At 42.8% G+C, this 16010-nt stretch overlaps 1 protein-coding gene across 2 annotated transcripts in view; it reads left to right on the plus strand.

Moving 5' to 3' along the window:
- PDE7B (phosphodiesterase 7B) overlaps positions 1-16010 on the plus strand; it is a 275590-nt gene that overhangs the window by 75560 nt on the left and 184020 nt on the right. For both annotated transcript variants that reach the window (XM_084622855.1, XM_084622856.1), the window contains exon 2: positions 8913-8973. In XM_084622855.1, the coding sequence (XP_084478981.1) occupies positions 8913-8973 (61 nt within the window). The remainder of the gene's footprint in view (positions 1-8912; positions 8974-16010) is intronic.

Genomic DNA, 16010 nt, shown 5'->3' on the forward strand with positions numbered 1-16010 from the left:
TTACAGGTACTGTGGACGCAATTCGACGTTATTGGTCTCTGGGAGCTATCCCAGAATGCTCCCTTGTGACCGCTCTGGACAACACTCTCAACTCCGATTCACTAGCCAGATAGGCAGTAAAAGCCCCGGGAACTTTTGAATTTCATTTCCTGCTTGGTCACCATCAGCACAGTCCACCATCACAAGAGACCATGCAGTCCCGGATTCGCAGATGAACTCCAGCATGGTCTGAAAGAGAGTTGGCTTTTAGCTCATGCAGTAGAGGCTCATGCACTAAGCTCCAGAGGTCCCAGGTTCGATCCCGACAGCCGGGGTCTGTCAGTTTTAGAATACCCTAATATGGTACACAATCAATTGATTCAATTGCTTCTCACTTGAGGTTCAGCTCACTGTCTTTATAGCCCAGATAATGTTTCACTTCCTTGCTCAAAGCTGTTTCCTCCCACATTTGTTAGCTTGTCAGCTCTGTTTACCTAAATGAAGATCCATGAGAGGGGAGGGATAGCTCAGTGGTTTGAGCATTGGCTTGCTAAACCCAGGGCTGTGAGTTCAATTCTTGAGGAGGTCACTTAGGGATCTGGGCCAAAAATTGGGGATTGGTCCAGCTTTGAGCAGGGGGTTGGACTGGATGACCTCCTGAGGTCCCTTCTAACCCTGATATTATGATGGTTAGAAACCTTCTATTTGGGGGAGAGGGATAGCTCAGTGGTTTGAGAATTGGCCTGCTAAACCCAGGGTTGTGAGTTCAATCCTTGAGGGGGCCATTTAGGGATCGGGGGCAAAAATTGGGGATTGGTCCTGCTTTGAGCAGGGGTTGGACTAGACTCCTGAGGTCCCTTCCAACCCTGATATTCTATGGTTCTATGGAGGTACTGGATCTCATCGCATGTTAGAGAGATGAATCTGTTATGGCAGAACTATGTTCCAAAAAAAGAAACGCAAATACGTACGCTAAAGTCTCCAGGGCCACGACGGAAAGATGCTACTCCAAGGACACAGAGCAGAGTCCTACAAAAATCAAGGAGCTCAGCCAAATGTACCAAAAAGCCAGGGAGGTGAACGGGCGCTCTGGGTCACAGCCCCATACATGCCGCTTCTACCATGAGCTGCAATGCAATTATGGGGGTAATGCCACCACTACCCCACCGCTGTCCATGGACACCTGCAAGCAGGGAGTTGCAAGGAGTGAGGAGGAGGAGTTATTGGTGGACAAAGAGGAAGAGAGGAGGAGGAGGACCGTGCACAGGCGGCAAGTGGGGAATCTGTTTTCCCCCCTAGCCAGGAACTAAACGCTGGACCCAATAGCCTCCTCCCACTCCCAGTGTGGGCTCCCGGACCATGACCCTGGAGAAGGCACTTCTGGTGAGTGAGAGCCTGATCGGAGCCGGGGGGTGGGGATGGGGATGGGGATGGGGATGGGGGGGGAAACCCAGCTGCACTGGGCTGTTCGCGTTTAGTTTAAAGGACTCATCCCTGCTCAGAGCCTTATCAAAGCCACACAGTGGGGGTGGGTGTTGAGGGGCGTTGTGTGAAGCAATCATCCCAGAGAGCCCACAGGCCCTCCTTTTCTATGGCAAACCCACCAGGCATTGCTTGCTATGGGAAAGGGGGCCTGGCAGTTTGAAAGCATTGAAATGAATGCGGAAGAAGCAGAACCCCGCGTGCCCCTAGGGCTTACCATGGCTGCCGGCAAGCTGAATTCTGTTGCCCGGCCGCATGTGATGGCTTACTCACACCAAAGTGGCAGGCACTTCAGAATAAGAGGCAAAATGCGACCTTGTACAGAAAGAACATGTGCTGTGTACTATGAATTGCCTGTTTCACTGAGAAAGTGTGTCCCCTTTGTTCTCTAAAATGTATCTTTTAAAATACTACCCTCCCTTTTTCTCCTCCCGCAGGTGCAAATGTTTCAACGCTGCCCCTGTCTACTTCGTCCCAGAGGCTGGTCCAGATAAGAAGGTGGAAAAATCGAACTCAGGACAACATGTTCGCCGAACTTATGCAGTCCTCCCACACTAATAGGGAACAGCTGAATACGTGGAGGCAAACAATTGCGGAGTCCCATAAAGCGTTAAATGAACACGAAGAGAGGAGGGACGCACGTGATGAGAGCAGGCAGGATGCTATGGTCAAGCTCATGGGGGAGCAAACTGACATGCTCCACTGTATGGTGGATCTAATGCGGGAAAGGCAGCAAGACCACAGACTGCCACTGCAGCCCCTGTATAACTGCCCTCCCTCCTCCCCAAGTTCCATAGCCTCCTCACCCAGAAGCCCAAGAACACGGCAGGGGAGGCTACAGGGACCCACACACTCAACCCCAGAGGATTGCACAAGCAGCAGAAAGCTGGTATATCTGAAATTTTTATTTGGTTTCTGGACTTGTCCTTTCTTCCTCCTCCACCCCCTCCACCCCCCTACCCCTCCGGTCTACCTTCTGATTTCTCTCAATGTATTGTGCAACAAATAATAAAGAATGGTTTTTAAACAGTTGTGACTTTATTTCCTTTCATATATGTAGGGGGCAGGTAACTTCAAGAGAAACAAACACAACTGTCACACCGTACCCTGGCCAGTCATGAAACTGGCTTTCAAAGCTTCTCTGATGCACAGCACACCCTGCTGGGCTCTTCTAATAGCCCTGTTGTCTGGCTGTGTGAAATTGGCCACCAGGCGAGTTGCCTCAACCTCCCACCCCACCACAAACGTCTCCCCCTTAATCTCACAGATATTGTGGCGCACACAAGAAGCAGCAATTACAATTGGAATATTGGTTGTGCTGAGATCTAACTGAGTCATTAAAATATGCCAGCGAGCTTTCAAAAGTCCAAAAGCACATTCTACCACCATTCTGCACTTGCTCAGCCTATAGTTGAACTGCTAGGGTGCCTGTGTACGGCTTCATGAGCCATGGCATTAAGGGGTAGGCTGGGTTCCCGAGGAAAACTATAGGCATTTCAACATCCCCAACAGTAATTTTCTGGTCTGGGAAGTAAGTCCCTTCCTGCAGCTGTTCAAACAGACCAGAGTTCCTGAAGATGCGAGCGTCATGTATCTTTCCCAGCCATCCCACGTTGATGTCGGTGAAACGACCCTTGTTATCCACCAGAGCTTGCAGCACCATGGAAAAGTACCCCTTGTGGTTTACATACTGTCCGCCCCGGTGATTCGGGGCCAAGATAGGGATATGCGTTCCATCTATCACCCCGCTGCAGTTAGGGAACCTGAGTGCATTAAAGCCATCCACAATGGTCTGCACATTTCCCAAAGTCACTACCCTTGGTAGCAGCTGGTCAATGATTGCGTTGGCTACTTGCAGCACAGCAGCTCCCACAGTAGATTTGCCCACTCCAAACTGATTCCCGACTGACCGGTAGCTGTCGGGTGTTGCAAGCTTCTACAGGGCTATGGCCACTTGCTTCTCAACTGTGAGGGCTGCTCTCATTTTGGTGTCTTTGCACTTCAGGGCAGGGGACAGCAAGTCACAAAGTTCCATGAAAGTGGTCCTACGCATACGAAAGTTACGCAGCCACTGGGAATCATCCCATACCTGCAACACTGTGCGGTCCCACTAGTCTGTGCTTGTTTCCCAGGCCCAGAATCGGCGTTCCACGGCATGAACCTGGCCCAGCGCCACCATTATCTCCCAATCGCTACATGCCATGCTTCTAGGAATGTCTGTGTCCATCTCCTCATTACTATCGTAATCGCGTTGTCATCACTTCCTCGCCCGGTTTTGCAGGTACTGCTCATACTGCTGGATAATGCGTGAAGTATTTTACAGTGGTCAAAACTGCAGCGGAGATCTGAGCGGGCTCCATGCTTGCCACGCTATGGCACCTGCATGGGTAATCCTGGAAAAAGGGCATGAAATGTAGGAGAGCAGAGCGGCAGCTGTTCAGTTCACGATAGCCAAAAAAAGGCGGGAAATGGTTGTCTTCTGTAGCTTTCATGGAGGCAGAAGCCCAGGACAGGCAACATGGAGAAGCTCAGGAGTGTGGCAAGAGCGGGAAAGCAGCGTTGGTGGCAGAAGCTGTGTTGCTCGGTTCACGATGGCCGAGCAGAGTTGGCAGCGGAAGCGGTTGATGAGGAAGAGAAAGAGTAGACACTTATAGAGATTACATAGAAAGACGAGAGGAAATGCGAGGTGGATTCATAGTACCAGGAGAGAAGTGGTGCACTGTACTGCACCGTCTCCTGAAAGCAGTATGGCATCTGCATGCCAAAAAGGCGTGAAAGAATTGTCTGCCGTAGTTTTCACGGTGGGAGGAGCGACTGACGACACACAGCCAGAAACACTCACGAGAATGTTTTTGCCTCATCATGCACTGGGAGCTTAACCCAGAATTCCAATGGGCGGTGGGGACTGTGGGAACTGTGGGATAGCTACCCACAGTGCACTGCTCCGACATTGGATGTCTCGGTACTGTGGACGCACTCCGCCGAAATCATGCACTTTAGTGGGGACACACAAGACCGAATGTATAAAATTGCTTCCGAAAATTCAAATCGAATAATTTTGAAATAATTTCGTACTGTAGATGTACCCCCAAGCTACCCAGAGCGGCTGTATGGGAAGCAGCCAATTAGGCCACAGTGAGATCAGTTCCTTGCTAGAGCTGGAGGAGAGTGGATAGTGCTCTGGGATGGCTGCTGGGATTCCACCAGTACAAGGCCCTAAGGTAAGGGTAAAGAATGTGCTGGAACCATGGGGAAGTGGCCCAGGGAATCGTAGCAGCAATGTAATGTATTTAAAGGGATGTGGTGGTTGGCTGCTATTTATAGGGTCCCTGGGATGGGATCTGAAGTAGAGGGCGAGCCCAGGTCCCTCCTCCCCACCAGCCACTGGGAAAGTGGCCTGAACTTTTTTAGTGGCCCAGCTGAAGAACTGGGGCCAGAAAGGCCCAGAAACATGAAATCTCCAGGGAGGGAGCCTTGGGGTGTGTGGCCCCACATCAGGCCTGGGACTGCTTAAAGAGCAGGGCTAATTCGAGGGAACCTAGAAGGGGCTGAGAGAGCGCTTGGACTGGGGTACTGTGATAGGACATGCTGAACTGATTGAAGAGTGAGCCCCAGGATAGGGCTGCAGATTGAAGGATCTTACAGAGGGTGCTGAAATAGGCCCCCTGTTGGATTTATACCCCAGAAGGGGTTTGCTTTGCTTTATCACACAGACAGACTGTGTGTGACTTGGCTGGAGGGCTGAGTCACCAAAGACCCATCACAAACCGAGAGAGAGAGAGAGAGCGAGCAGGCACAAGCTCTGAGGCAGGGGACACTCGCAAGAGGTGAGTGCACCCCATTACAGTTCCATTTAGCTCTGCTGCACTTTGTTAAATTGCTGCATAGAGTGATGCTGGAACTAGGGATGCTGGGGGTCCGGTAGCACCCCCCGGCTTGAAGTGGTTTCCATCATATACCTGGTTTACAGTTTTGTTCAATGGCTTTCAGTACCCCTACTATAAAAATTGTTCCAATGCCACTGCCTGCATATGAATAAACGTTCTGATCTTACAGCGAAAAGAAGGAATTGGAAGATTATTTTTTCCCATAAAGAACAGAAAGAAAATTTCTGAGTCTGCTGTGGATGAACTGGTGGGGGAGCTTTCTTATAATTTACTTTGAAATACTGGTGCTGTCTTTTGAAATCTTTCGGGAGAACAGGGCTGGATGCTAGGGAGGGTTAATATAGGGTATCAGGTTGCTCTTTTTAGATGCACTGATATATGAAGTGGTTGTGTATGGGAGTGGGGCTTTTGTTTGCTTGTTTGTTTATTTATTTATTTATTTGGTGTGGGGGAAGTGAAGGAGAGTGTAAAAATGGCAGGTCCCAAATGTTTAGTCTAATTAGGATGCTGTTGTTCTGTATCATCTTCAGCCTTGTTTACTTTTTACCTGATGTTTTGGATTCTTGCTATAACTGTCACTGACTATGAAACAATAAAATGTACTTGAAAGGGAAGGTACTAATCACTTCACTTTACACAAGAGAAAATGGTACAGGTACTGAAAAGGTTAAAGGAAATTAAACTGGAAAGAAAGCAGAAGGAGAAGAGATACTTTGAGGGGCTAGCCAAAACTGCTCAGTAATGTGGACTTTTGCTTTACTATATAAGATGTGCTCTGCTCCCAGGAGCATTGGCACTACAGAGTATAAAATATTCAGAATAACAAAATATGGTGAATGGGGTTACAATGTGCACTATTGTTTCTATAGTATTTGACACCGGCTTATGGTTTAATTCTTAATTTTGCTCATAGTTACAACTATCGCCACAGACTTGGAGTTGAGTGACTTAAAATTACACCTATTTATTTATAAGGGCCCAATCCAATCACCATTGACATTGATGGGAGTCTTTCCATTGATTTGAATCAAACTCATAAGATGCACCAGTGTATTCGCAGCACTATAAACTTTTACCAGTTTGAATTTAAAATGACAAGGTTATCTATGCAAAGGACCAGAGAGCATATTGCAATTGTCTCTGAACAAGACCAGGCATTCCTGATTCTGATACTGTTTTCCTCTATGGCCTTATATAAATTGCATAAATCTTATGATTTGGTTTTCTGATATGAAAAATAGGGCTAACAATCCTCACATTTTTAACAAGAGTTGTTATGAGGACGAAAGCTTATGCTCAAATAAATTGGTTAGTCTCTAAGGTGCCACAAGTACTCCTTTTCTTTTTGCGAATACAGACTAACACGGCTGTTACTCTGAAACCTTCCAACCCTGATATTCTATGATTCTATGATTGATAAATTGTTATAAACTTTGTAAGGCATATTATAGATAATATATAACTATTAGGTTAAGGGAGGACGTAAACTATCCTTATTTATATAAAAATATGTAAGAAAATGTACTTTGCTTTAAATCACTACTTGAAAATTTAGAGAGATAAGGTGGGTGAGGTAATATCTATTATTGGACCACTTCTGCTGATGAGAGAGATCCAAGCTTTTGAGCTACACAGAGCTCTTCTTCACCTCTGGGAAAGGTATTCAGGACAGATCTATACTTAAAACACTAGGAGTACTTGTGGCACTTTAGAGACTAACCAATTTATTTGAGCATAAGCTTTCGTGAGCTACAGCTCACTTATGCTCAAATAAATTGGTTAGTCTCTAAGGTGCCACAAGTACTCCTTTTCTTTTTGCGAATACAGACTAACACGGCTGTTACTCTGAAACTTAAAACACTACAGCTGAACTGCTATAGTGCTTTGACATAGTTAATCCACCTCCATGAGAAGCAGTAGCTTTGTCAACGGGAGAAGCCCTCCTGCTTGTAAACCAGGAGGTTAGGTCGGTATAACTGCGTTGCTCAGGGTGTGGATTTTTCACACCCCCTGAGCAACGTAGTTATGTTGATATAAATTTATAGTGTAGGCATAAGTAGTTAGCACATATCCTAATGGACCATTCAATGTAAAGTGGCCCATTAACAGCCCTGTAGTCATAGGACAAAAATTTGTCTTTTTTCACATAAACTTCTATAAATTATGCTCTCATGAATATGAAAACCAATTTCCTCCTAGATAAGAGAGTGAGTGAAATATTCTTAAAAATATAAACCATATTACATGCAACATGTGCCATGAAAACTATGTATCTATGTAGATTATTCATTAATAATAAAACTCACATACATAGTGCTATAATTTAATTGTGTTTTACAAACATATTCTTTACCCATAGATGTTAGTCTTAGAGATAGAAAAGTATTCTTGGTTTCTCAGAATATAAACAAATGAATGTATGATAACAAACTATTTATTAGAGATGTTCCTTTGTTTGGAGCTTATGTTCAACACAACTAAAGAAGTCCTGTATTTTTTACTAGCAGGTACAGAGCCTGTGGTCTCTTTAGAAACTGTTTCTATCTCTTGTTTAAAATTATCCATCTTATATTCTATCCCCCAGTGTATTCTTTTTGAAGAGGCTTTGACACGGTCTGAAAAATTCTTTTATAGCTAGAAGAAAAGGAGTATTTGTGGCACCTTAGAGACTAACCAATTTATTTGAGCATAAGCTTTTGTGAACTACAGCTCACTTCATCGGAAGTGAGCTGTAGCTCACGAAAGCTTATGCTCAAATAAATTGGTTAGTCTCTAAGGTGCCACAAGTACTCCTTTTCTTTTTGCAAATACAGACTAACACGGCTGTTACTCTGAAACCTTTTATAGCTAGAGTTCTCCTGTCCCTTAATCAATTTTAAGTACACTATACAATGGGTTAAAATTGGAGATGCAGAAAAGTATCAATATTTATCCAAGGCAGTTGAAGTTTCCTCACCTGACTCATGCCTTACCAAGAAATGAGGTGCTAAGTCACTTTCTCAGTTACGTCTTTGTGCACAGCAGGGAAGGCACTGATTTTTTACACTGGTTTTTTTTTTTTTTTTTTTTTGCACCATCCCATACCCATATCCTTCTGGCTTTGTGACAGTGTTGGTGGGTGGGAGTGGACCTGCAAAATCTTATGCTTAGTGCCTTTTAGGATGAGACTCCAGTTAAGAGCTCCATGAGTGCCAGTTCACCACGTTTCCCATCTACATTTCATACCATGACTTGAAATTAAAATACCTTGAACTAACTAAGGTATTTTCTACCCAGTTCCACTCTTGGTCTTCCCTGCAAATATGCAGTTAATACTGTGCTCACAGCAAAAGAATGAGGTGTATGAATTACCCATCCTTACTCAATATAAGCAAATTGTTGTTTTCTCATCCTAAAATTTGGGCTACCAGAAAGTCTTCTGACCATGCCATCTGCCCTTGGATTATGCATCTCTGTATCTTACCAGTGCTGAGGGAAATAAAGGCAACAGAGAACACAGATATACAAATTTTAGGAACGCTGTCACAGGGTCTCACATTAAATATGTCCCTCTTTCTCTTTCAGAGGTGTGGAGAAATCTCATTTGATAGTCCTGATCAGAATGCCAAATGTGTTTGCATGCTAGGTAAGAGTCTTTCCTCTTCTGATATGAGCTTTGGTGTACGGAAGTATATGCTGTTTCATCTGGTGCTTCTCTTCTAAATTAGGCTGAATTCAGCCTATAAAGTATAATTAGCTGGGGTGAAACTAGTATGAATTACAACGAGATGTTCTTATATACCAAATACATGTGTAAACGACCTAATTAAAATGATTCTTCTGTTTCATTTATATTGTATTGTTGACTAAGTGATTTCTGACAACTGGTTCTGATAATTATTTGCAGATCCTTTCAAATTCCTGTTTTACTGGAGGGACATTTTTGACTGTTTTGTAACTAAGCAGGCAAGAGTACTTGTGTGAAAAATCTCAACACACTTTGGGTTAAATTGTGCTTTGTTATACTGCCATAAATCCAGAGTAACTCCTTTGAAGTCAATGGAATTATTCTGGATTTATACTGGTTTAACTGAGAGCAGAAACTGGATCTTCAATTTAATAAACCACATATCAGAAGAGAGATAATTAAGCTCATTTTAATATTGATTGAAAAGCCCTTGCTTATATAAGCATGCTCAGGATTTCCAAATCTGCCAGAAGTGTATAGAATACACAGTTCATGTTACAATTTTGATGCATGGCATTGGCATTCAAACATTATTAATATTATAGGGTCAGATTCTGATACCCTTATGATAAGTAGAAAACCTTTCTCCTCTAGTAGTCCCATTGACTTAGGCATTGTAAGAGTACTAAAATCTGTCCCATAATTATGATGTGTTCATATTCCAAGAAAACTTGAAGAGTTCGTTGGAGGGGAGGAAAATGTTATTCCAAGAGTTTCCCTTAGTTTTTCCTTTTAAAAAAATCTAAAGTAGGTTTAGTTGATTCTAAACCTTCCCAGAACTTTCACTACTATCACAGCCATTCCAGTATTGCAGCAAATGTTCCACAATATAGACAGGAGGAAATAATTTCCTTTACATGTAGCCTGTATATTCTCAATTGTGAGCTTTTTACTTACTAAAAAAGAGTATAATTCTAGAGGTGCCTATCAACACAACTGAAATTATGGCTGTGTAGATTCATAGATTCATGAATTATAAGGCCAGAAGGGACCACTGTGATCATCTAGTCTGCTCTCCTGCATAACACAGAGCATAAAACTTTCTCAAAATAATGCCTATTTGACTAGAACATAACTGCATTTCAGTTATGAACTGTGATATACACAGATTCAGAATTCCTCCTGAAAAAATGAAACCTGTTGTACAAGGTCTGAACCTAAAATCAAATTTGCTTTTTAACAGCATTGATTTAAAATGTGAATTTTTGCAAGCCTGGTACCTGCAGTATAAAGTGGCACTTCTATATGTTTAGAAAACTTTTTATAAAATGCAGTAGTACATTTAAAAATTATATCATGCATACATAAGTCCCTAAATATGGAACCAGATGTTTAGCTGATGTCAATCAGCATGACTTGATCCATTGAAATTATGAGGATCTTTCCCATTATTTGTAAAATGTTTAAATTGCAAAATTGTATATTCTCTGGAAACAAAACAGAAATATACTGCTATGTATCAATGTGTTCTGTAGTTGTTTGTTATATTAGCTTGTTTGATTTGCAATGCTATTTCTGAAAAATAAATTAACAGCCTTATTATTATTACAGGGTACAAAGAAAAATCATAAAATATTTATATAAGAGGAAAAAAGACCTAAAAACAGCCTTTGCTCAGAGAAAATATGAAATAAATGGGTCATTTCCTTGAGTAAGGACTGCAGGATTGAGCTCTAAGTTCTTATGACTATCGTGCCAGGGCTGAAATAAAGTGAGCCTTACCCTCCTCTCCCTTTAACAATATGGGGAACAAACGAAGAGCATGCACACAAAGCAGTTTTTAAAGGAAAACTTCAATACAGCATGAAAGCTATTCTAATCATTACCTCTAGTTACTCATATGGAAGCATAAATCATGATCAGGGATTTTTTAGAGCCTTACATTTTAAAAAAGAAGAATGAATAATACACTTCCATTTTTGGTAGTAGGATAATATACAGTAGGTTAGTCCACAAGGAATGCAGCTACAGTTTGAAAGCATTTAGGAAGAGGAAACTGGAAGAGTTTGGAGTTAAGTCTATTTGTTACACAAGTGTTTTCATGAACATATTTGTGATATCTTTTTAAAAATATAGAAATATTTTGGAAGTCTCCTGCTTTCCCATACAACTGAAGGGCAGCTACCTTCCCTGTGACCTAATTGACACCATCAGACTGTGTCTCCTGGTACAAAGTACAGTACCAGTAAAAATGCCATCTCCATTCAGTTATTGTATAAAAATGGGGGGAAAGTGTGGGATATATTTTTTAAATTAGTTCTGAACATACTCCTAAGAACTGGATAAAGAGAAAGTATTGTGTGCGCATGTGCACAAGAGAGAAAGAAAGAGAGCAAGTTCACACTAGTGTTGTCTGGTAGATGCAATCAATACTGCTTATCTGTGTCATAGGCCCAATATTACTAACAAGGTAGAGTTCTGTGCTTTTGGAGTTGATGGATACGGGTCCTACCTGATTACCTAACTCTGTGAAGTCCTGGGTAATCATGGTGTGCAGCACCGTGGCAACCATGAAGTCCTAGGTAGCCATGGAGGGGTTTGTTTGTTTGTTGTTTTTAAACACAATAAGGCCAAATATTGCAAAGACTTATGCCCACTGGACATAGTTGGACTGCTCATGGGGCATAAAGTTAAGCTCATGTGTAAGCCTTTGCAAGATCAGAGTCTAAATGGACTATATGGTTTGCTATTCAAGGCCTTATCCCACATTCCTTATGCATTCCCATTGAATTCAGTGAGAATTTTGGGTACACAAGGAATACAGGATCAGGTCCCTACGGCTTTAAAGAAAAATACCAATAAGGCCTTCAGGATGCTCTGCAACCCTGCAACCTTTGACCAGTGTAGAAGTATTAGATTAGCTACATCTTTCTACTTTCCACTCCACTTCAAAGCAAAGTGGACATATTTGCTTAGCTATTTTTAATGTTTGTTTTTCCTTTAGGGGTGGAAAAATTATTTACAGGGACACAAAGGAGTCAAACATCTCAATAATTCATAAATTTTAAAGGGGAAAAAATCTATGTGTGAGTGTGTGATGCTTATGTAAGTAAAAGCCTATCATATGCAGCTCTGCCAATACCCCAGTCTTGGCTTGCGAAACACTTTCTATTTCAATAATGGGCTGAAACTGCCAACTGTGTTCAAACGTGTGGTGGCTTTTCTGCTGTGGGCAAAGAGCCACTAAGGACATAGCTGAATCCATGAAACTCATTTCATATAGGGCCAAATACTGATGTTTTTTTAACACGGATATCCACAGGTAATAAATAGGAGACGCATACCTCTGAAACAACACCCTTCTTTTGAGGAGCCAGGCACCCCTCTCTGGTGGAATGAAGGGAGGGAGTGTGTGGCCCTAAAGCAACGATTTTATGTTTAGTAGTTTGCTAGGGCAAGTTTTCTTTCTTTTTGCGCTGCTCTTTTTAGAGTGACCAGACAGCAAATGTGAAAAATCGTGAAGGGGGTGGGGGGTAATAGGAGCCTATATAAGAAAAAGACCCAAAAATCAGGACTGTCCCTATAAAATCAGGACATCTGGTCACCCTAGTTCTTTTCTTGGATGAATTCTAAGTGGCTTTTTGTGAGGAAACTGCTGTTATTACAAGTAAGTATTCCTCAGGTTATGTCTGCAAGGACCAAGTCTATAGAAAATGAGGAAAAACTCATTATTCCAGCTTGGGCTGAATTTATAACAGTGGGGGGAAACCACATAAGCACTTTTCATGTACTAGCCATTAGGCTTGTGTTTGACTCTTATTAACTTTAACTCCAGCACCACACTATTTTAGCAAGAGGAATTCACATCTCTTCTGGAAAAATCTCTAGCTGACCTTCCCCAACCTGTAAGTGACAGACAGTAAACAAGCAGAAGGCAGAATCTCCTAATAAAGTCTTCCCAGTGCTTCAGTAATAGGACACAGGTCCTGGCAGCAGCAACTGTCAACACAAGCAACTTACATTAGAAAAATGTGCCCTCAGTTATGCCCCTGTTAACCCACTAATATCAACAGGGTTAAATAGATATATAGTGGATGGAATAATTTAGCCCTGTATACATTATGGTGGAAGTCCCTGGCTATTTCCTGGATAACAGGAACAGGAGCAAATTGCTCCCTCCTTCTAAAGCTGAAGAAATATTTCAGTGTGAAACAAGCAGGTTGAAATTTATTTGTACACTGAGGAGTCACTTAAAAAAACAAAGCAAAACATACTGATAAACAAACAATATCTTGCTGGTATATTATCACCTTTTAGCAAAAATGTCAGTGTCAGCACTTGAAAAACAGATAATAGACTAGAGTAGAATTTCCATACCCCTGCAGATACACTGTGTTCCAGCAACCTCTCAGAGTTACATATCTGCATACGCAACACAACCCAGCAGGCCCAAGAGTATTTCTTTTTGAACAGGTGTGTTAAAAGAAAATTCAATTGAATTAAAGTGGAAAAATAGATATTGTTCTTGAAAATGTCATATCTACCTATCTTTGGTATTTATATGACCCTTATTACCGTAGTATCTGAGTGATTCACAAACTTTATTTATGCCCTTTCCAGGACATGCACGCCTTTTCCCAGTCCTCCTTACAACAATAAGAAAGTTAAAGCCAATTCATAGCAAAGGCCCAACTAAAGATAAAATACAAAAAAAATCTTCAAAAGGCAAGTTTTGCTGTTTTAAAAGATGCAGACTTCTGCATAGTGCTTTCCTTTCTGACCTTTTTCAAAATCTGCTTAGGTATTTCAGTCCTTTTAGTGTCAGACATGTGCAAAAGGAATTAGCCACTGATACCATAATTGAAAATAGCAGCACACTCTCTATAGTGAGGGTTAAATTTCCCCCATCAGTATTCATATTTGAACTAAAAGCCATAAGTATGTATGTGCAATTCCCCTTGATGGCAGTCGCTGGTGTGAATGGAGCACAGTATCTTTCTATCTGTGTAAAGGGTATGAGAGGCCAATAGTCCTAAACCCCTGCACTTAATATACAGTCTTGCAGTATTTTGACAATTAAGTCTGCATGGATCTCCAAATCACCATATACCACATTTTTCATGGTGGAGCTCTCTTGTTCACTTGATAACAGTTCCAATTTTATCAGAACAGTACAGATTTTCCACATTGTGTCATAAATCCTGTTTAGTTGCCTGTAAGCTCTGAGGACTCTTGCCGGTATATCTTGTCAACATTTCTCTATGTCTAAGGTACTTATATGGCCCCCATTACTGTAGTAACTGGGCCCCGTAATTTTTAAGCACTTATCCTCACAACACCCCTGTGAAGTAGGGAAGTGCTGTTGTCCCCATCTTACAGATAGGGAACTGAGGCACAGCAGGTGGAATTCACAAGGAGAACTCAAACCACCCTGTCAGCTGCCATCTAACCCTGTAGGCATCTAAGTTTCCACTCTTAAAGTCCCCTAGGCTCCAAAATTTCTGCCAGTGGGCATGTGCACAGCCACCCCAATCCTGACACCACTGAGCAGCTTGATGCCTTACTCACACTTAAGCCCCAGCAGGATTCACAAAATAGATGTTCCCCTGCCTATCTTAACTGTGAGGCCTGAACCAGTAGTTGTGCCCAAATCCCACTTTAGAGCACATCTACTGCATCAGTGCCTGGGCAAACCACATCTGGATTCTCTGCACCTCAAAGTCTTTAAACCACGATTTGAGGACTTCAGTAGCTCAGACGTAGGTTAGAAGTTTGTTACAGGAGTGGGTGAGTGAGATTCTGTGGCCTGCATTGTGCAGGAGGTCAGACTAGACGATCATAATGGTCCCTTCTGACCTTAAAGTCTATGATTCTATGGATGAGGAGGTTGGGGTCGTACCTACTTTTCCCCTGCTTTAGCTAGTGGTTAGCACACTCACCCAGGATGTTTAAGACCTAAGTTCAAATCCCCACTATGCCTCATGTAGAGCAGGCGTTTGAACCCTGGTCTCTCACCTTCCACGTGGGCTACAGGGTATCCTGGGGTGGCTATCTCTCCTTTTGAAGCGTTCCACATTGTATAAAATACTTACATGGTCATTGGGTTAGAGAAAGATTTATTCTATAGCCCAGCAGTAAGGGCACTCACCCTTGGGTGAGAGACCCAAGTTTAAGACCTTGCTCCATTGACCAGTAAAAAGCCTCACCCTAGAACACCCCCAAGCCCAGTGGTTAAGATACTCACCCCTGGAGACATGGGTTTAAATCCTTTCTCCAGATCAGGCAGCATAAAGGTTTGAAATTGGGTCTCTCACATCCTGCATGAGTGCTCTGACCACTGGGCTATAGAGCATAAGAGGGCCTCCTTTTTCTTGGTTTCTCTTGAAAAAGGACTGACCTGGCTTAGGTTCCTAACTCCAGGTGAGACTTAACAGCTGTGAATCCCAAGCAGAGCTAGGTACTTAACTCCCTTTGAGGGGCAGGGCTTTGACTTCACCCCTCTCCTCAGCATTTCCTACGAGCGAGCTTAGGCAACTACCTGCTCAGTGTACTGGCTGCAATGAATCCCTTTTTAGGTGCCAGATTCTGCCAGTGCATTGTATAGGGAGCCTAGGCACCTAACTCAGGGTTGTGAATGCCACTTGGTGGCAGGGCACTTAAAAATTAGGCGCTGCAATGCTCAGTGTAAATCCCACCTGTGAATCCTACCGGGTCAGACTTTTAAAGGTATTTAAACTCCAGTGGGCATTAGATGCCAAAATATCTTTAAAAATCTGGCCCTGAGTGACTTGCCCAAAGTCATACAAGACATTTGTGGCAGAGCAGGGGATTGAATTGTCTTCTGGAGTCTCAGGCTAGTGCCCTAATCATTGGCCCATCCTTCCTTTGATAGAGGTCATCTCACAGCTGCTGTCCAGGCCACTTCCCAGCACAACCTTGCAGTTCTCACAGACTCCCTGCTCTGTGAGAATGCAACATCATAAAAAAGGGAAGAA

The sequence above is a fragment of the Lepidochelys olivacea genome (genome assembly GCF_965140295.1).
Source record: "Lepidochelys olivacea isolate rLepOli2 genome assembly, chromosome: 3".
Taxonomy (NCBI): Eukaryota; Metazoa; Chordata; order Testudines; family Cheloniidae; genus Lepidochelys; species Lepidochelys olivacea.